This window comes from Haliotis rubra, unplaced genomic scaffold (genome assembly GCF_003918875.1).
Source record: "Haliotis rubra isolate DU_JTF1 unplaced genomic scaffold, ASM391887v1 Scf2, whole genome shotgun sequence".
Taxonomy (NCBI): domain Eukaryota; kingdom Metazoa; phylum Mollusca; class Gastropoda; order Lepetellida; family Haliotidae; genus Haliotis; species Haliotis rubra.
The window spans coordinates 3,109,794-3,132,480 of record NW_025766002.1 but is presented as its reverse complement, the minus strand read 5'-3'; the positions used below and the strand labels follow the sequence as shown (position 1 = coordinate 3,132,480).

The 22,687-nt window shown below is 39.1% G+C and overlaps 2 protein-coding genes and 1 long non-coding RNA gene across 4 annotated transcripts in view; 2 read left to right on the top strand and 1 right to left on the bottom strand.

Annotated features, from left to right (window-relative positions):
- Positions 1-1,353: 1,353 nt before the first annotated feature.
- On the top strand, positions 1,354-7,907 carry LOC124275263. The gene is made up of 4 exons (XM_046710744.1): positions 1,354-1,433; positions 2,545-2,830; positions 4,150-4,827; positions 7,738-7,907. The coding sequence occupies exons 1-4, from the start codon at positions 1,368-1,370 to the stop codon at positions 7,905-7,907; spliced, it is 1,200 nt and encodes a 399-aa protein (XP_046566700.1). The 5' UTR covers positions 1,354-1,367.
- Positions 7,908-9,362: 1,455 nt separating this feature from the next.
- LOC124275360 lies at positions 9,363-15,449 on the top strand. The gene is made up of 3 exons (XR_006898250.1): positions 9,363-9,449; positions 14,116-14,119; positions 15,439-15,449. It is a non-coding gene; the product is annotated as an uncharacterized LOC124275360 (long non-coding RNA).
- The window catches only part of LOC124275358 (heparan sulfate glucosamine 3-O-sulfotransferase 1-like), a 251,228-nt gene continuing 242,257 nt past the window's right edge, over positions 13,717-22,687 (bottom strand). For both annotated transcript variants that reach the window (XM_046710876.1, XM_046710877.1), the window contains exon 3: positions 13,717-15,362. In XM_046710876.1, the coding sequence (XP_046566832.1) occupies positions 14,318-15,355 (1,038 nt within the window). In that variant the 5' untranslated portion in view covers positions 15,356-15,362 and the 3' untranslated portion in view covers positions 13,717-14,317. The remainder of the gene's footprint in view (positions 15,363-22,687) is intronic.

Sequence of the window (22,687 nt, the reverse complement as noted above, 5' to 3'; positions counted from 1 at the left end):
TAATATATTGGAGTAAAGGTATATTGGAGTAAAGGTGAAATATAAACGAAAGAGTTTTTCACTTAAAATAGTATTGTTTATAGACTGCAATCCAGTACCTCGATGCAGTTGGCTACTTATTGAAGCTGGGCTAAACTAGTTCTACATGGATCAGATTGAACACTGAGGATGAAAGTGATACTAAATTATCACACTAAATACATAAGCCTATTTATAGATGAACTAACTATACATCGATATATAAAACTCCAGAATTTATCTGCACAAGACCTTCGCCGGTCAACGGTTCTTTATGTGTACAATGAAAACTAAGTGTCATCATAGGCGACGCATAACGGTAGTAGCTATGTCGTCATCATGTGTATGACGTTACAGTTAGTGACAATAGGTAATATGTAATAGATATATAAGACACAATTATCTTCTTAGGTAGTTGGAAATGCTGTTCATAAAGCAGTAAAAGTCCCAAAGAGACACTTATGAAAACAAAAGAAACAAATACAGAGATGGACATTCTTCCATTTGTTTGTACTACAATCCTAATAACTGTACAATTATGCCCATTATAAAAGCAAATCTTCCAACTTTGTATAAAAGTGATACTATGAAAAAAGGTTTATCAGTCAGTGTAACAAAATGTCAAACACCTCGATGTGGAACTTGTACAATCATAACTGAAGACTGCAAATTTACATTTTGTGAAGGCAAACTATTTACTATCAACACCAACATGAACTGCCGCAGCAAAATGTTATATATGTTTTATTTGTTTAATGTTGGGCAAATCCATTAAGCAGGCGCAGGTAACAGCATGTAGTTAAGCTGCGCACTGGACCATGACATGTGTTGTTGTAAGCTGTAGTTCTTATGGGATGTAGTTCTTATGGGAGGACACCACTAGTGTAATACCGCTAGACGTATGACGTCGTAATGCTTTACAACTATGACGTCACAATGCTAATACCTCTGTCACAATGGTATTAGACCTTGCTTGACTCGCGAAAAGCTGAAAGTCATCACACTATAGGTAGTTCCTATCAGTTCATGTTGGAGAGTAATAAACAGAATGCTAAACTCACTTCCGTGAAATACCATTTTTATTAAACTCCTAAAAGATTTAGTATCAAACTCGCTTTTGCTCGTTTGATAACTCGTTTAATAAAAATGGTATTACACGGAAGATCGTTTAGAATCCTCTCTATATATAAACTGATAATAAAGAATCATATATAAAATTACCTGTGTAAAGTCAATGAACAAAATGTTTGGGTATCAAATAGACGGTTTACATAAACACGTGCTTTTAAAAATCTTCATTGAAAGCATCATTAACATTGTTTCGTGTTCCTTTGCCAAATCTAGAAACGATGGACGAGTCAGTGGCATCAAAGACCATTCAAACCCTGTGGCTCTTCCAGGCCTTCCTGATTCCGGTAAGACAAGGGGAGATATAACATGCTACATATACTATTCAGTGAAACTTAAAAATACCAGGCATTTGAACCAATGAAGATCCGGTTAGAATTGGTCTTCTGCAGCAACCCATGCTTGTCGTAAGTCGACGAATGGGATCGGGTAGTCAGGCTCGCTAACTTGGTTGACACATAACATGGCTTGGTATACCAATTGGGTAGATCGATGCTGTAGATCACTGGATTGTCCGGTCCAGACTCGGTTATTAACAAACCACCGCCGTATAGCTGGAACACTAACTTTATGTGGAAATATTAAACACCATAAACGAAAGATATAGTTTGTTTTGTCCACGAGGATTGAGTGGCAAACCGGCAAAAGTTCGGACTCGTTCAACAGCTATGGCCGCACGCACGCACGCACACACACACATACACACGTACAAGAGGGAGCACTTCGCCACATATGTGAAATGATCTTGAAGCCCATTTCTCATCTCATTTGAGAATTTCAATAATTTTAAAACTGTCATGTTACTCTATTTAATCAGTGAAGTCACTATATAATTATTATTGAATAGTATCTATTAAGTGTGCACATGTTTGAGCGAGTGAGTTTAGTTTTACGCCGCACTTAGCAAAAGTCCAGATTTATGGCGGCGTTCTGTAAATAATCGAGTCTGGACCAGACAATCCAGTGATCAACAGCATGAGTATCGAAATGGGATACGATGGCATCTGTCAACTAAGTCAGCGAGACTGACCACCCGATCCCGTTAGTCGTCTCTCACGACAAGCATGGGTTACTGTTGATCAATTCTAACCCGGACCTTCACGGGTATGCACATGCTTGACACCCGATTCAATGCATTTGTTGTTGCAATGCCATGTGCTCTATTCTCGGGACTTAAGTATGAAGTAGAAAGCAGCTAAAATAAGATTTCAGTAGTTCAGTGGTGAACTTTAGAGCTGATTGCTGTATTGGTTCTATGGCCATGGCGTGATTATTTCCAGGCTGTCTCGAAAAAGCTCTTAAAGCCGCAGTCATTTATTCACTTACTCAATGGGCCACTTGAAATTACATTTTTATTTTATAATTTCTGAGTTGATTTGTTTATAATTTTATTTTCAGGGTATCAACAACTCTGTTTTGGGACCTACCATTATTGATCTCCAATATTTCCTACATGAACCGGGACTAAAGCGATTGTCGTACTTGTTCATCTTGAACGGATGTGGGACGATTGTCGGAAGTACATTGTCTAGTGTGCTACCCAAGAAGCATCTAAGACTTCGTCTCAGTGTCGTCGTTCTGATGGCGTCAGTTGTGTTGATGCTGACGCCGCTAGTACCAGTATTACTCTACTTCACATTCATGTTTCTCATGCATAGCATTTTGAAAGGACTGGTGATCTGCTGTGAGTAGTAAACTTTAAAATGACATTATACACCACCACCACCACCACCCACCCCCTTATTTGTGCTGAAAGTTTGTTAAATGACCATTGAAACTCGGGCGAAAATGAAGTGTGCACCCCTCCTTTTCTCAATAGTGTGCACACACACACACACACACACACACACACCCCACACCCCACACCCCCCTTTTTTTCTCAAAAAGCTGTATCCGCCCCTGCTATGAAATGATTATTGATCAACTTGAAAAAGCGCCGTTTATCGAGAGATAATATCAAGATCACCTTCTCGTAATTAGGAAAACACATACAACAGAAGTATCTGTAATGCTCAGAAAATGCTTACGAGTCCGGAAGATATCATAATCAGACCGTTTTATACTTGGTACATACTTCCATACAATTTAGTGATGTTGGCTTAACGCTCCAAGCTGGTTGAACAGAATTTCAGTTATATCTGGGGTGTTAGGCTAGAGGTTAAAGCGTTCGCTAGTCACACAGAAGACCAGGACTCGATTCCCCACATGGGTACAATGTATGAAGCCCATTTCTGGTGTCCCCCCTGCTGTAACATTGCAGAAAAATTGCTGAAAGCAGCGTAAAAGCATGAACACTCACTCACTCAGCTATGTCATAACGAATCGGACGGAGGTTGGAGAAACGCCTGAATCGATGCGTAATAACTGAACTGGGACCCTTGCAATGAAACCCATGGGTATGCGTATGGTGCTACCAGACCAATAGATATGTTTCTGGTTCACCCAAGGGAAGTAAATCCGAACAGCAGATTTTGGCGCTTGGTCTGTAATATATTCACGTTTGGCTGAGTTGCGTCAACGCATTGTGTTTTAATGTAACTACAAAAGTGTCAGGTTCTTCCGTTAGTTGTCCGACCCTGTGGTCTAATGCGCGACGGCGCGGTGGGGTAGCCTAGTGGTTGAACCGTTCGCTCGTCACGCCGAAGACCCGGGTTCGATTCCCCACATGGGTACAATGTGTGAACCCAATTCTGGTGCTCTCCTCCACGATATTGCTGGAATATTGCTAAAAGCGGCGTAAAACCCAACTCACTCACTCAGTCTAATGCGAGACCACTCGATTTCAAAATTTTGTACTTTAGCCGTAGGAGCCTCTGACCGTGGTTTCTAATCCAGTCTCACACACACGACAGAAATGAAGGGTGAAGATACCACGGTCACAATGCTACACAGAAACTTGACAGAGGTGTATTTATAAAATATAGCAGGTGTTTAAATGCTGTTGCGTGTTGATTTCCATATTGGATCTTGAATGTTAACCGGGAATCCTGTATTTCTTCTCAGATTCGATCGAGCTGTGCTGTGTCCTCTGGGCGAGGAAGGATGTCGCAATGCAGTTCGTACTCGCTGGAACGACTTTGGGAGGGATGCTTACCCCTCTTATTGTAGAACCATTCTTGTCAATGTCAGAATACGCCGGAGATGCTGTCTGCCTTAATCCTAAATTTGCACTTACGAGCATGTGCAAGAATGAAGGAGAAAGCAGTTCCACGTCGGACACCAACTGGACACAAATCCCATTTACACTGCTTAATTACAGTGGAGGACATTACCACATGAATGCGACGAATGAGACCGAAAGAACGCCCCTGGTTACGAATCACATATTTCAAAAGGCATTTAACATCGACCATGAACCTCTGACTCAGAACCTGTCTGGCAAAGGTAACAAATATCCACCGGAAGTGGTAACACATGTTAGGTGGGCGTTTGTAGTGCTAGGTGCATTAACGCTGCCTTGTGGCTGGGCATTACTCTACTACTGGTTCAAGAACATAGATGATGTCAAATCACCACAAACGGATTATGAAAATCTGGATGAACCACCAGCGGCCATGACAGGAAGGTTGGAGACGGCAATGCTTGTACTGGTTGTGATGTTCGGTTTGTCTTTTGCTGGTCTGTCCGGGACATACTGCGGGCTCCTAACAGTCTTTGGCGTGGCAGGTCCTTTGGCACTCAGTAAGTCCGTTATGACAAAGATGACGTCCGTATTCTTTGGCTGCTCTCTGACTGGAAAGATCGCCAATAGCGCTTTGAGTTCAGTATTGGAAATAGATAAGGTTATCGCTCTCAATCTTCTCTTTCTTGTACCAACAAGCATAACACTCACTTTCGTCGCTCCATACAATCTAACAGTTCTTTGGATATGTAATATATGTTTTGGTGTGTGTTCGTCTCCCTATTCTGGCGCCGTATTTGCCTACACCGACAAGTATGTAGCCCTGTCTCCTTGTGTTATATCCATGATAACCCTTTCCTCAGGAACAGGAAACATGATTTTGCCTTATCTTGGATCAGTGTTGCTTGAGCTGTATTGGCCTGTAGGCAACATGTACCTAGTACTAAGTGTGGCAGTGTATATGTCAAGTCTATTTGTCACAATGCGGATCATAGCGTCATTTATCGACAGGCGGGTAGGATGAGTGCACACTGCATTATTTCCTCAATTCTATGTACAACAGATACACCTCATGTCCGTCGACCGCCTCCGTGGTGTAGTGGTTAGAGCGTCCGCCCGGAGAGCGGAAGGTCGCGGGTTTGATCCCCGACCTCGTCATACCAAAAGACATTAAAATATGGTACTTGTTGGTCCCTGCCTGGCGCTCGGCATTAATGGGTACAACAAGGACTGGTCGGCTCGGAGTCAGTATAATGTGTCTGAGTGGGGTATTCATGTTTCACTGCGGCATGGTATCTCAGTGGGCTAGCACTATAAAACCAGCTTCAGTCAGGGCTAGTAGAAGCAGCCGCACATACACATACACACGCATGCACGTAGTCATATGAGCGAAATATTCTTCAGCACGACTTTAAACCCAATTTCACTTCACCTCACCTCACCTCGTGTCCGTGACATTTGCTGTGGGCATTATCATGAAAATTCAACTTGATTTTACAGTTCTTTGTAAATCAAAACGAATTCTTGTCATGTTTTGCTTCTTCCAAACGCAGCGGTATGATTGTGTAACGTATTCCAGTATAAGCTTACTTGAATCAAGGAAATACCATCCAGCAAGTCTTGCCCGACCTCAAGTCACAAGGGGGAAATATACTGGAAGGGTTGGATGTCCTTAACTTTATATCTTAAACTATTTTCACGATATCATTGCCGGAAGGTCTGAAAACTTCTCACCATGATATCCGAATCTACTTGCTCATTGGTACCAAGCGTTTGTAGAAAGGAAAAATACAACTGTATTGTCTAATACGTTTCGATGTAGACTATTACACTTTTATCCAACTTGAGGAAGAAATCTATATGGAAACATCATCTAAAAACAACTTCAGCCAGTGTGTCCATAAAATTTGAACCTTTTCTTTTTGAATGAGAAAAAAACTGTAATTTTGCAAGCTGACTGAACATAAACTTGTGGACAGTTTTTGCATAGATATAACTGAATAAACAGTAAACATTTTGTGCATTATTGTTGACATGTACAAACAAGAATTTACTTGCTTTGGATAATGGAGACTGGTCTTTCTCTGGCGATGTGTTTTCAGTACTTGAACCACATCGATGTTTCCAATAATGGACTGAAGGCTGTATCATCATAATCACAGTAGTTTTCATCAGTAATGTTGTCTACTTCAAAATTAACTGACATTGCAAAACGAATATACTGATCGTTTTTTAGTTTCAACCAAATCAGTAAATCACTTGATTGTCTGGTTTGTGTTAAATCCCCAATCTATGTCAGTACTGCTATGATAAGACAGCCTCAAACATACCTTTGAGGAACTCGATCATTAATCCATTCATGTACTTTTTACCCGTTTTGATGTCCGTCCAGTGGAAAATATTTCCTGGGATAATAAAGACTGCTTATTCTCTGGCGTTGGTGTTATATATTAAATATGATAATTTTGTGTTTTTTTGGAAGAAGAATATATAACTGGCTGCACACACTTTGCATAAATCAGCAGAACAAATCTACACAGCATGTACAGCATTTTAGTTTACTGTAAATGAGTGAGTGAGTTTTAGTTTTACGCTGCTTTCAGCAATATCACAGCAAAGGACACCAAAAATGGGATGCACACATTGTACCCATGTTGGGAATCGAACCCGGGTCTTCCGCATATCGTTAAGTCTGTTTCCACTTACTCTGTATCACTCTCACGGTATCTTGTCACTGCCTTTGGATTTCTTGAAGCAATTGGGATGTTTTCTGTAGATATGCTGTGCAACTCAAAAGCATAAATAAAACCAAGGCAATATCTATTATGTCCTTTATTTCACAGATAACAGAATCTCTTCATTGGTGAGAGACACATATGAGTATATGGGCACTGAGCTATTCGTCAGAGAAAATACAGAATATAAGACAAAATATGCAGGAATGGAAACTATTCTAATCGCAGGACTTTATATGCACATGCAACACACACTACAAGCCATTACCCTTTCTAAAGCACTAAGTACATAGTTTGCAAGAATATAGTAATGAGGAAAAATATTGTGGGTCCAAGAGCTTGAGAGTACAAGAGTCTGCTTCCTAAAATCATGAACAACCTGAAGAGTTACATAAAAAGCAGAATAATATCGTATATTAGTATATTTTCTGAATTGTAGATTATAAACTTAAATGTTCAAGTCCTACTGTTGTCAGTTACAAACATCATAATGTAGTACATTGTATTTCAGTTTCTCTGGAATCAGTGTCAAGGTAATCTCAAATGGTGGTATATATCCAAAACAATGGCTCATAATTTGACACAGGTTTCCATCATATTAACAGGTGTTTGTTAGATTGGTAAGATTTGTACATAAGAAGGGCAGATAACTCTAATGACACCTTATGACAAGACAGTATATACTGAATCACGACTGCTCAAGCTAGAAACATACAATTTTGGCTAAGTGTCCAGCTAACACCACATTGAAAGATACAACATTTGGAGCATCTCCCATGTCGTCATTGTCTGAGGTAACAGAATCGACAGTCATTGCACATACAAAACACTACTTCCTGAGTATCCACAAGCTGCACAAAGCATCAACAGAAGCTGTCCATATCGTCACGATACAGCCTCAGTAGAAATGTGGGATAGTGAGGGTTGCTAAACACAGCAGTCAGCAACATTGTACCTACATCACACAGTCCAGCGAATAATCACACTGGACTAAGCAAACCAATGATAAGAGGGGGACAATATGGTCGGTCATGTCATCACATCCCTATTGCCAGTGTACAAATCATAGCCCGTCCCACCGTCCTTGACGGTCAATTTTTGTGAAGGACAGACTATTAAATAAGTAGTGAGTGAGTGAGTGAGTATGGTTTTATGCTGCTTTTAGCAATATTCCAGCAATATCATGGCGGGGTACACCAGAAATGGGCTTCACACATTGTGCCCATGTGGGGAATCGAACCCGGGTCTTCTGCGTGACGAGCCAACGCTTTAACCACTAGGCTACCCCACCGCCCCTATTAAATAAGTAAGGTCATCCTTTGGTCAGGGGAAATATTTGAACAAATAAACTTAACTTGGTTTGAACTTCGTCTTATCTATCATTTTTTCATTGTTTTAGTTTTTGGGACTGGCTGTGTTTGTTCAGGACCGGTCACATTTTTTGGACAGCCAGTCCTTGGACAGGCCATATTTCAAAACTATTTTATACACTATTGCAAAGATCTGTGCTCATGATGTCAATCACTGGATTGTCTGGGCTATTTTTCTGACCCAAATATTTAAAGACCACATTGATCATATAACTTACTGCAGTGTTAAAATACAAACAAACAAACAAATAAAACAGTAAAGCAATAAGCCTTTTTGTTGGTGTAACGTTACCTGGTACCATCATTATTGTGAACATATTACCAATTTACAAATGAGGCTAATAAAGGACAACCTTCTCTTTGTCAAAACACTTGACTAGATAACTTTCTTGTCTATTCAAGGCTGATTCCACTAATGTAATCTAAGGCAAACAGCCATGTTTAGATTGCTCTATAGTAAAATGTGAATACATCCAATCAGATCATGAACAACAGTAGTCAAACCAATCCACAGAGAGTGTATCTTAGTCAACACAAAAACAAGACACTAAGAATATCCAGACACGATGATTATACAACAAAGCTCTTTCAGGTTGATTTCTGTGTCCTAGAGTAGTGATGAGTGAGTTTAGTTTCATGCTGCTTTTAGCAATATTCCTGCAAGATCACGGCAGTGGACACCAGAAATGGGCTTCACACACTGTACCCATGTTTGAAATCAAACCAGGGTCTTCGGCGCGTGACGAGCCAACGCTTTAACGACTAGACTACCCCACTGCCTCCAAGTAGTGATGAACAGGCATTAGCGTTTTGTAGGTAGCCTTTTTGCAATTTTGAAACACTGATTCTCATAAATGTTTATCCATTAATCAACACTGATACACAACAAAACTATCAACACTTAATGGGATAATATGCAGGCAAGAACAACTCTTGAAACACTGACCCCTTCCTTATAAAACATTCTGAGACCAAACAGAAAGGCAATCTCAGTCACACTGCTAAAATCAAAAATTGATATTTTGGCAATTACTTCAGTGTTTGGGTCTGGTGGTGGTCAAAATTGTTTTTAAAGATGTAGCAAATAAAAGTGTTTCATGATAATCTTAAAACATATGGTTAATTTCTGAATGTTCTTAAAATATCTTGTAAGATCCAAAATATAAATCTTACAGTAATAAGTGAGTGAGAATGGTTTCCTCTGCTTTTAGCAATATTCCAGCAACATCATGGCAGGGGACACAAGAAAGTGCTTCACACATTGTACCCATGTAGGGAATCGAACCCGGGCCTTCGGCGTGACGAGCGAACGCTTTAACCACTAGGCTACCCCACCGCCCCTCTAGTAATAAAGTCCTGCATATGTTGGCATCGCTACAGGGGCTTGTTATCTACACAGACACATCAATATCCAAAAGGTCCAGACATCACTATATTAAAATAGTCTACATACTCTATAATGTCCAATTATGTATAGAGAGTCAACAATACCGGGTATCTAAATATGTATGCAGACTCTCAAGCAGGCTAGAATTTACAACCAACTGTCGACAACTGGTCATGGCATAAAATTCAGGTGCTTCTACACACTTGATGCAAAGAAAGATAAAAACCATACTTCTGATCTATGGAAATGTGAACTACAACACTGTAAATATGTATAGACTCAAGCAGGCTAGAATTTACAACCAATTGTTGATACCTGGTCATTCAGGTGTGAGAACACACCTGATGCAAACATAGGTAAACCACACTTCAGATTTATGGACATGTGAACTACCACACAATAAGGCCTTTGTTTTTTATTACTTGGTTTACGGATCCGCCGACCCGAAATGTGAAGAAAGTGGGAAAAAATAATAATCGTTTTTGCATATTTTTTTTGCCATTAGGTATATACCGCCGACCTGATTAAAAACAAAGAAAGTGAAAAAAAAAAGAGAGAAAAAATAGCAAATTATACCTTTCAAATATTTTATTCTCTGAGCTGAGTAGTAAGACATATTCGCTTTTGCCTGTGGAACAGAGAGAATAGTAATGCCACAGACTGCTCAGCTGGCATGCTGCACCTGGCATATATGATGTACTCAAGTGCGTAAATAACATCTCCATATTCCCCCGTTTTTTCTTCTTTCTTTCTCTTTTTTCCCCTCCCTACTAGCTAATAATTTTTCTTAAAAGTCCGAAAACCAAGTAATGAAAAAAAAGGGCCTAATGTTAAATTGCACTGTTCAACACAGTTCAGTATAGAACTAATCTCTTTCATAGGAACCATGCAATGCTTCAGGAAAAATAACCATCTGATTGCTGTCCTTGGGGCAGGGTGGTTTTGTTCATGACATTTGAAAAGAAACGTCTCGTGAAAAAAATACACTGGTCAGTTTCTCCACGATGAAAAGAAATTTCTGTTTGATTTGACATCAAAATTACTCCACAAATACTTGACAAATTCATGTATTACATTGGAAATTATCTTGGTAGCAACCTTGTACCACTTTATCCCTGGTGTGGGCGTCTCATGAAAGTATTTCAAACAGTCACTTACTTCTATTCCTGAATCAGGGTGATGACCAGTCTAGGGTCAGACAGGTAGCTTCGTTGTCAGATGGGACCGACTGAGTTTGGTTTTACGCCGCTTTTAGCAATATTCCAGCAATATCACGGCGGGGGACACCAGAAAGGGGCTTCACTCATTGTACCTATGTGGGGATTCGAACCCGGGTCTTCGGCGTGACAAGCCAACGCTTTAACCACTAGACTACCCCACCGCCCATTTGTCAGATGGGAAGGAGCAACACCTATATTAGCTGACTTAAAATTAATATTTAGGTTCTAAAATTGTTTTAAAAGCTTGTATTCTCTTCAAGTGGAAAACATTAACAATTCACGTAAGTAATGAATCAACTGGGTTTTTTTCTAGACTACTTCGAACTTTAATGTGTTAGTCAATCTTACAAGTTAGTATGAATTACTGGAATGCTGTAAACCAAAGTTGTTTCTAAAGCAAACATATTTGATTACTTATATCATCATTACAAACGTGATCAGCAAGTTGATATTTTCAAGACAAATAAAATATCTGCATAGAGTATTATTTTTGACACAAATAAAGGTGGCATTAAAACTCTGATTACCTAACAAACAAAAGCAATGAATTCAGTCATATTTCTTTTTCTGAAACCTTTGTGAGGAAAACAGCTATTCAGAACACAAATTATTCCACCTCCTTTCAATCACTATATACAGCAATAACGTTTTTTTGTATTATGGATCTATTGAACTGAGTTTTCCCTGATTTTCCTTGAAACAATATGTGAGAACGATGATGCAAAACAAATATACTTGCTCACAACACTAGCTAAGATATGGATCAATTTCATAATGTAAGGGAAGCAACTCTCCTGATATTGTCACATACAGTCAGCAGAAGTGTAAAAAATATCATTGAAATATTGCAGTTTCACAGGCAATCAAATCACTTTCAGCTGATTACTGTCAAATGTATATTTGTGCATCACTTAAAATTTGTAAGTTTGCTAATTTCTCCTCAATCTGAAATAGCTGACCACAAAAATTTGTTATTCAACATTTACAAGTTACAAACACGTTCTGGTCTAAATCTAAGACCATATCAAACCCTGATCAAACCTGAGAATTAGACTGATGAGACCTGCTAACACAGGAAGTAATGATATACAGTTAAAAAATCACGATTTTTGAAAAATCTGTGACTTTAGTCCTTTCGAAAACACCAAGGGGATATATGTATGTTAGACTTTAGTGAGTGAGTGAGTGAGTTAAGATTTACGCTGCACTCAGCAATATTCCAGCTATATGGCGGCGGTCTGTAAATAATCGAGTCTGGACCAGACAATCCAGTGATCAACAGCATGAGCATCGCAATTGGGAACCGATGACGTGTCAACCAAGCCAGCGAGATTGACCACCCGATCCGGTTAGTCGCTAGACTTTAGTTGTGATACAGCATGCAAATGTACCATCTTCACCAAACTCTGTATTGTCAAGTAATTTCACTGGAAGAACGGAGAAAACACTTCCTGTGGCACATTATGTAATGGTAGAAACTATGGTACAATGTATTGACAATGTGAACTAGTCCAGCAATGTAACTTTTACAGGCACCTGTGTATTTTCTTCTTCTCTACTGTTGACTAAAGTACACAAAAATATACAAGGCATGGACTAAAACTTCATTAATTTCTTACGTAATCCCTGAACAAGACTATCTTATCAAAGGGATATCGACATATTTTGTTCATTTTGTGGCTTAGGCTTTAATGAGTAATAAAAGGCAATGGGGGTTTTATTCCACAAGCCAGTTATAGCAAAATTTTAAAAATCACCTCATTTACTGTTGCATACAATATATCATTTAAAACTTTCTGAAATATTACCTTAAAAACATTTTTTTTTTAAACCAAATTTTGACAAATTATGAGGAAATATATAAGATATTTTTTCGTCATATCATTTCCTCCAAAGACTGGAACTGGTAATCCAAACAATCCTTGGAACCTGTTACTGCAGCTCAGCTGGTTGGAGGAATCAAACGCTGATTCTGTTAAAGTTTTGTGAGCATTAATGTATTTAATCAACTACACAATCATCTGACAAATAAAATAAATTGATACCAAGTATCTTTTAAAATACTTTCAAATTGCCTGTTGAATCTGAATTTGTTTACACACAACAGTGTGTTGATGGTATCGACATCAAGTTAAAGCTATAAAATACATATATTCAAACAACAATGGCAAAATAGATGTCTTGTGGATGCAACAATGATTAGTTGCTCATGTATGGCGTATTGCACATTTTGTCTGAAATCAAAACATTCTGTTTTGACATAACAGCAACCAATAAAATGAAACATGGTCTAACAAGCTGAAAAAGATTGTTGGTGATTTGTGATTCTTTGACAAAATGTGACTTTGTTATCTGTTGTCCTTTGGTTTTCAAGCAACGAAAATGCAACAAATCGTCGTTAGTGAACCTGGATATTTTGTGAATATATTATTATGTGATATGTTGTAAACCTTGAATGACTTCTGGACATACACAGCAAGAAACACACTACTCTATGGTACAGCAACACACCCACCAATGTTCACGGGACAGCCAACATAAGATCAGGGATGGCAACAGGAAAATCTATTTTCAGCTGAAAACGTAATATTGTGTCATCGAGTTGAGGGTTTCTCAATGGATTTAGACAATTCACAATTGAACAAATGAAATAAAATCAGCGGAAATCCGCGGATCAGCAGAAAATTGCCATCCCTGTCAGATCCTGTCAGTAACAGAAATTGACAATTCCGAAAAATTGCTGTCAGGAAAATGGGTGGAACTAAAACTTTAACTTTATTCAATGCTTCAATTGTTCTGAACATCAGCTACCTGCCTTTGAAAGTTTCACATTCAATTATTAAATATTACTTGACATAATGAATTGATCTGATAACGCAGATTTTCAAAAATCAGGCCAATTGCTGGAAAGGGATGGGCCAGGACAGGGTGTAAAAAATACACATTAATAATATTCAAAATATACACATGAATACGCAGTAGTTTGACTAGGGCTTCGGTCACTGCGTATATCAATTGTTCCTCTCTTACAATAGAGGTAAGAAAGGCCATATCTTCCTACACAATGAAATATGGCAGGTTCTACACATCTAAGGGCAGTAACTCCTTCTGAAGACCATTACATAAATATCATCAGTCATGTGATATGAGTCAGAATCAATCCCACAAAAATGACATTTTCCATGAAATAATAAACTCTTTTGATTTGCAAGAATAACTACTTTAAAGAAGGTATCAATAACGTTCAATTAAAAAGGCTAAATGTTTAAAAAAAACAAAAAATTAAAATCAATCCATGGATACTGTTTGGACATTAGCAATGAACCGTACTCCAAGAACTACCACTGAAATCTCCTTTTGATGATACGGAAGAACTTTTCATTATATGGACGAAAGAAAGCTCGTAGCTTGTGCATCACCACTTCACTGATGTTTGGGTGTTTCCTGCCTTTCCCATGAGCCAAGCATCGTTCTTCACCCTCCTCTGTGAGCGTGCAAAACACCCCTCGTGTGGTGTTGAACACGAAACGATTCTTGCCGATCTTGTGTTCCAGCCCAAGATAAGACTCCACCTTGTGAATCTCAGCCCAAGGCCTAACCCGTAAGTTGTCTCCATCAATAATGTGAATCTGCTTGAGAGGAAAGAAATGAAGCCACTTCAACAAATGCCGATGGTATATTGAGCGCTTTACTGCAATGTAAGACTTATTAATTTCACCCGTATCAGGAACCAGGACAAGCTTCTCGAACGACTGCATCGTCTTGTGTCGCTTAACTTTGTTATCCAACAACTGGGCATAGTCAGAGATAGTCCTCTCCACTGGATCACGAACAATGAGCAGCAGACGTATCGAGCTATTCATAACGTAAACTCTCTCTGGTGCAACACTTTCTGTAAAATACGCTGGTGACTTTTCTATTGTGACTTGATCCTTGAAAGAGTACGGCATCTGATGGCGATACCAGTCGTAGCCAAGTTGGTAGTTATTGTCCCTGTCAAAGAAATGAACCTCCAAACTTGCTCCTTGGACATCTGGATGGAGACGAATGAACTGGAGCAGGGCACGTGTCCCTGCTTTGCGAGCACCGATGATCAAGCACTGAGGTAGGCGGCGTTTTGCATGATGGAAATGCATGCCATCGTCAATACTTAAGCTGGTATTGTCCCCATCTCTGAAGGAAAACAAACAGAGAGTGGCCGAATGTATGAAGTTGTAGTTCAGACAAGACAGGGAGATGAAAATGATGGAGAGGACGAGGATGATGAGGATGGCGAGCTTGTAGCGAGAGAACTTGGGACACCATTTGCAGGCCCTTTGGGCAGTGCTATCCATGTCAGCAATACGATGGTACCGGGTGGGCATCTTCCAAGTCATGGTTCATCTGAAACAAAAACACCGGATTAGTTTTTCCAGATTGAACATAAGCATAAAATCACTTGATCCAGATTTCATGAAAGAGTTTCACTTTCCAGGAATCAACTTTCAATACATGTTGAGTAATATTCCAGCAGCTCCAACCATTGGGGTTTATGTTTTACAACATTTTAGGGACAATGAAGCATGCCATTCACACAAACATTTCAAATAGTGTCATACGACACTTGCTCATAAGTTGTTTGATCAGGACCTTTCTAAAGTACATAAAAGGTTTATCGGAAATCGAGACATTGGTAACGAAAATGTCATCCGATGAAATTCACTTTTCGAATTGTTTTGTACAAACTGAGTCTAAACAACGATGAAACTAAAAGTATGATAATAGTGTGTGAGTGAGTGTGGTTTTATACCACTTTTAGCAATATTCCTATAATATTATGGCGGGGGACACCAGAAATGGGCTTAACACATTGTACCCATGTGAGGAATCAAACCTAGGTCTTTGGCATGACAAGCAAACGTATTAACCACTAGACTACCCCACAGACCCCTCTGATAATAGATATACAGCAATTATTTTTCCTTCTTAATTGACTATTTCTATGGATAAATCTTTCATATGTGTGAGAAAATATTGACTGGCATGTGACTGTTTCTGTTTTAGCAGTGAGTAAATGTTGCTTTAAGCCACATCAGCAACATTGCAGCTATTATTAGCTGTCTGTGTAAGTAGGGGCACTTACTAAAACTGTATTTACAAAGAAAAACTTGGGTTATGGAGTGTTTAAATATTAGCAAAAGGAATTTATCATGGTGAATACAGTAACTGAACTGGCGGTCTTATAATTCATTTATCATTGTTTTGTAAGAGGATGAATGTTACGAGAAAATATTTTCTTTAGCTACATTTTTCTGCCATTATCACTGACTTATTAAGGTTCACTCCAAGAAAAAGACTCACTGCATTTCCATCCTTCCCAATCGCATGACATCATTCAGAATGGCTCCCTATTAGTGAGATGAATATGTCCGGATGCAGTCATTGATCGATGGTTATAGATTCCTTGTTCCAACTGACTGATCATTAATCATAACAGGTTTTGTGTATTTTACAAGAAAGCAAATGTAAAAGAACCTGTTTTCAAAATGATTTGATATTAATTTACACTTTTTCCTCACAAGATAATGACAGATTGGTGTAATTATTTGTAATGGTAGGTCTAATGAATATTTATAATTAATTGAAGCCTGTATGATGACAGGGCAACTGATCAATCATCTATTGTGATCGATCATTGAGGCACCATAACATGTGTAGCAATGATTACCTGGGTGAAGGAGAACCTGTTTATTGTCCCTCTTAACTTCATACATCATTGTCAGAGTGTGAGTGAGCGAGTTTTACACTTTTAGCAATATCCCAGCAATATAATGGCGGGGGACATCAGAAATAGGCTTCACATCGTACCCATGTGGGGAATCTAACCCGGGTCTTCCGCGTAATAAACGAACGCTTTAATCACTAGGCTACCCCACCTCCCCCATCATTGTCAGAATGAACTGACAGTTTCAGAAATGTCTTCGTTTAGCAGAAGCAACAGGAGTAGTGGTAGTAGCTGTAGTAGCTGTAGTAGAAGCAAAAACAGAAATAGAGAGCAGTAGTAGTATCAGAGGGGGTAAATGAAAACTTGAGTGGCCAGAAGATCTATTTGCATCCAATGTCTCAAGAAGAAGAGTTACCTCCCCTGCACCAGACTATCACTGAGACACATCCTTCTGCCAACTCCAACAGGAGGTTGGAAGAGATAATACTGCCCACCTATGCCTACCCAGACTATCACTGAGACACATCCTTCATGTTCTGCCAACTCCAGCAGGAGATTGGAAGAGATAATACTGCCCACCTATGCCTACTTATAGAAGCAGGCAAAGCAGTTGCCCAAACCCAGGGAATAAGCAATTCTGAGAATTGGGCACGATACATACATGAGAGTAAAGCTAGTAGTCCAGTGGTTTAAGCATTCTCTTGTCACACCAGGTGTTCGAGTCCCCACATGGATAGAATGTGTGGAGTCCTAGTGTCAGGATATCACTGTCATATTGCTAAAAACAGCAAAGAAGCATCGTCCTTCTTCAGTCACTCTCATTCATTCACTCACTCACTCAAGAAAAACATGGAATGTACGTTGTTGTGTGAATGCAAAACAGAGACTACTGCAATGTACGCTGCAATGTACGCACCACAAATTACTCAAACAAAACTATTCTTTGTATCATATGAATTAAACTAGCTCAGATATTGATTTACCTCAATCCTACCCAAAACAACCATGTGACGGAAAGACCAAGCCCGCTCACCTGCCCAATGGCCATTCTCAATGACATTCAAAAGCAAATTTAATGAAGCATCATAAAATCTTCTTCCAATCATTTAATTCCACAATGCAAACACATCCATGATCCTCATCACCCAAAATAGCATTTAATCTTTGGTGGATATCCACATGTATGCCGTAAATGAGAGAGCTGTGTTTGCAACAATACCCGAGTGGAGACACGTGTGAGGTGCCTCCATTGTTAAGTGGAATACCATGTCCCCCAATTACCTGCCTCTTGGTGAGAATGTTATTCCGTGCTTCGTCCAGTTTGTCTATGAGATGAAAGGCCCGAAGCAATACGCTGTTAGATAAACTCATTGTGTGTATTATCTTCCAAGGCCAGCTGAATATATCTACAACCAGGCTGACTACAAAAAACAACCAACACTACATCCAGAAACACAAGACTGTTTGTATGAATGGTTATGTTCCAGGAAACTGACATTGAAAACAGGGCTTTAACAAACTCTATAATGATATACCTAACAAATTATGGATCTATTATCATTATTGCAGTAAACTAGTTATAACAAACCGAAAGGGACAACTAATTTTAGATTGTTAAAATCGTAGTTTGTAATGCACATTTCGAATAAAGTATACAAAAAGTAGCACGTTTGTTGTATCATCAAGATCATAAAACAGTTCACTGCATAGTAAATTTCAGCACCTAACATGGCTGGTGACTATAAGCTGTATGAACCAAGAAATTTTATCATACACTCAGCAAGATTCAGCCACAATTTATGAGTGAGTTTGGTTTTACGCCGCTTTTAGCAATATTCCAGCAATATCACGGCGGAAGACACCAGAAATGACTTCACACAATGTACCCATGTGGGGATTCGAACCCGGGTCTTCAGCGTGACGAGCGAACGCTTTAACCACTAGGCTACCCCACCGCCCCCACAATATATGATGTACCATCTGTCACTTGTAATATAGCTACCTGAAGACCATATATAATGTTTTACATATCAGTTTGAGAAAGTGAGTCCAGTTTTACACCTCGTTCAACATTATTCCAACAATAACACTGTGGGGATTACCAGAAATTGGTTTGACTGTACCATGTTTAGTCTCAAACCTTGACCTTTGATTAGCAAACACTTCAACTGCAAAGCTCCCCACTGCCTCTAAAGTCAGTTCGAAATGTTCGACTGTTTCAAATACCACCAGGCTCTCTTAAAACACATGGCATTATTTGCATTAGTAACCAGTAACATTTTAGAAAGTTTCTTAAAAGATGTTACATGCAAGACAAGTTAAACCTCACAAGATGACAAAAGTTTGTAGCAAGACCAGTCATGCTTTAACCATTGATTGTGTGAGGAAAAAAATGATTGTATTATCCTATTTACCACTTCAAATGATGGACTTTGATTGGCTGGAATCTTCTGGGACACATCATTTTATTTTAAGTAATTAAAAAGGTTTCTGGAGATACCAGTAAGAGGTATTGAAGTGAGTCAGCAGATGCTACATATCCTGAAGTTCGGACTCCAGGCACACTCTGTATTAATGAATACGGTTGGTTTTCATGGCAAAGAAATACAAAGAAACAGTCAACCAATTTAAGGTTAATCAGATTGCCTAAAAATATTAAACCGCATGAAAAATATCTGTACAAGGTTTGTGTGTGTGCAAATTTAATGAGTGAGTTTGGTTCAACACTGCTTTGAAGAGTTTTCCAGTTATATCACTGTGTGTTGATCTGGGCAAAGTCTGCAGAGATAGCCACTGATGTTGCTTGACAGTGAAGCTTCACATTCAGTCCAAAATAACTGTTCCAAGAACTATTTTTGTATATGAACTTCCACTGTAAATGAATTCCTTGTTAACCCTGTACATTTTCTGCAAATTGTTTAAATGAGCCTCACTTTGATAATGATTGCCACGACTGGAGGAAAAAACAACCGTCTCCTTCAATGGAGAACCGGCAGTAAGGCCAAGCGAGATCATTTCCAAATATCTGACACAACGTCCAGTTAATTTCACATATATATTTCAATTAAACCATCACTGCATTGTAACTGTTTCCATAAATATATATCTAATTGTATTGGTGTATTGAAATAAACTACAGAGTAAAAAAACATGGATGGAATAATGAAATTACATAACTTGGGACATCCCCGATCACATGCCTGTGATATCTAACCGGTGACCCTGAAATCAAGTCCCTTTGTTTTTTCCTTCTATAAGCGGGGCGGTGGGGTAGCCTAGTGGTTAAAGCGTTGGCTCATCACGCCGAAGACCCGGGTTCGATTCCCCACATGGGCACAATGTGTTAAGCCCATTTCTGGTGTCCCCCGCCGTGATATTGCTGGAATATTGCTAAAAGCGGCGTAAAACCAAACTCAGTCAGTCAGTCCTTCTATAAGCAAGTGTTGGAGTGAGTGAGTATGGTTTTACATCACTTAGCAATATTCCAGCAATATCACAGCGGGGGACACCAGAGTGAGTGAGTGAGTGTGGTTTTACATCACTTTTAGCAATATTCGAGCAATATCACAGCAAGGGACACCAGACATGGGCTTGACACATTGTAACCATGTGTGGAATCGAACCTGATCTTTGGTGTGGCAAGCCAGCGCCTTTACCCCACTGTGCCCAAGCCAGTGTTGGGAGAGGCGTGTAACAGAGACTTTTGGATAGACACGGTCATTATTAAACAAAACAACCGTGTTAATCAAAACCTCTATAATTGGCAACTTAATTACAAGAAATTGACTCTCTCCGTCTCATTTACTTCAATTCTTAATTTGCCAGAACACAAAATGGCGCAATGCCATGTTCAGGAGTTCAGCATGACCAAGCATATTTTTAGCACATTTGTAATGAAAACTTGAAATGCCATTTTACCCAGAAATACCACAGTATATGAGCCAGATAATGCAGAAAGCACTACATTTGGGGAATTATTGTCGTAACAGAACAGAAATATGTACCGGTAATCAGGGCTCCAGATAATTTTTCAACATCAGGAGTACGTACTCCTTATTTTTTCAATATAAGAGTACTGGAAAACTTTAAGAGTACATTTAGAGTACTGAATGGAATTTAATGGAGTATCAGTAATCTTGTGTTTTGTTTCATATATGCACCACAACATTGCCACTCCTGTGTAAACAGGTCAATGAACAATAAAACAATACTTTTTTCAAATAAATACAACTGTAAATGATTCTAAGACCGTACACCATTGCAGTGGTGCGTATCTGCTACTTTTTCCAAAACATGTCCATCCGTATCATGCATATTTTTTTATCCGTACACACACCGATACGACCCTTATCTGGAGCCCTGGGTAATCATGTCTTTCCATGATATATACATGTCTGATTTTCAGGAAAGATCATTTAGATCTTAGATTTAGATTTAATTCTTAAAAGAAAGTTGAATGTTTTTGTTAATCCACTTTTCAAAGCAGTTAACTTACCTCACACTTACTTCAATATTTGAGAGTATACAATGCACATAACGTAGCCTTTAAACAGGGTCAGCAGTTTCAGACACCTCTTAGAATTCTACCAACATACACCACGGTTTGTTAGAAAGACAATTAATGGGACCCTTTCAATCAGTCTGTCTTATCAATTTGTCTTCCCTAGCGAATACATTAATGATGGCTATTAAAGAAAGTGGCCTTGTCTACATTCTCCTCTCATTTGCTGGACGTTGTCGTTATTCTGTCAACAGAGATATGAAAATACCTCTGACATTTCTGAAATTGTGTCTATTGGCTTTAAATTGACAATCAAAAACATCTGAATCCCTCGTCAAAAACTGTTCAATTTGAAGGTCACAATACATATATTATTTGATTTGAATCGATTTTCTGAATTTAAGTTGAAAGGCATCCAATAAGTTATTTCAAAGACACTGTTAAAGGCAACTCTGCACATTAATGTGTGTTATATGTGTTAGTAAGAGTTGGTAAGAGTGTTTATCATCTGTAGGTAGTTATGTGAAGTGGGAATTATGGAGATGAGTGAGTGAGTAAGTGAGTATGGTTTTATGCTGCTTAAAGCAATATTCGTGTCTTCTGCATGACAAGCCAACGCTTTAACCACTAGGCTACCCACAACGCCTCATGGTGATGAAGAAGGTAGGGATGACAATCATAGCCTGGTTATTGTGACACTAAGTGCAATCTTTGTGTAATTTGTTTAAAACCTTGTCTAATTTGGATAAACATATCAGTTTACATCAAAGGAAGGTGATAGAAATTGGTCCTAAACTGAACAGAAATATTTATTGTTCTAAGGGAAAACATCACAGAATAAGAGAAATTTTACCAAATTTGAGAAAAAGTAGAAAAATGTCTCATTTAACACCAAGACTTAACAGATCACTGTCCACCTTGTAACAGCACTTCCACCAGACCCGTCCAGGTTAGAATATTGATCTTCAGTGACCCATGCAGTTAGGCTGGCTGACTTGGTTGACACACGTCATCGTATCCCCATTGCGCAGATCGATGCTCATGCTGTTGATCACTGGATTGTCAGGTCAAGACTTGATTATTTACAGACCGCCGCCATATAGCTGGAATATTGCTGAGTGCGGCATAAAACTAAACTCACTCACTCCACCAGACCCTCCAACAATGTCTCTACAATAACACTCAACACCCACCCCAGCTCTCCATATGCCACGCCACACCACCCCACGCCACGCGCACACACTAATCCAACTTTAAGCAGTCATTACTTACACGAGCCCAGAGGTCAAGCAGTTCAAGGGGATCAATGGCGTGAATCCCTCACCAGATATTGATGAAGAAATAAACTCATCCATTCAAGCATTAACAATGGGGAAGCACAATACAAGCTTTGCTACAGACACTGTGTTCAGCTGTTGTAGCCTACAGATCAAGTAATATGGACTGCAGTTCCTCAAGCCTGCCACTAACTCAATGGTGAATGGCAATATTGGTTATAGGGGG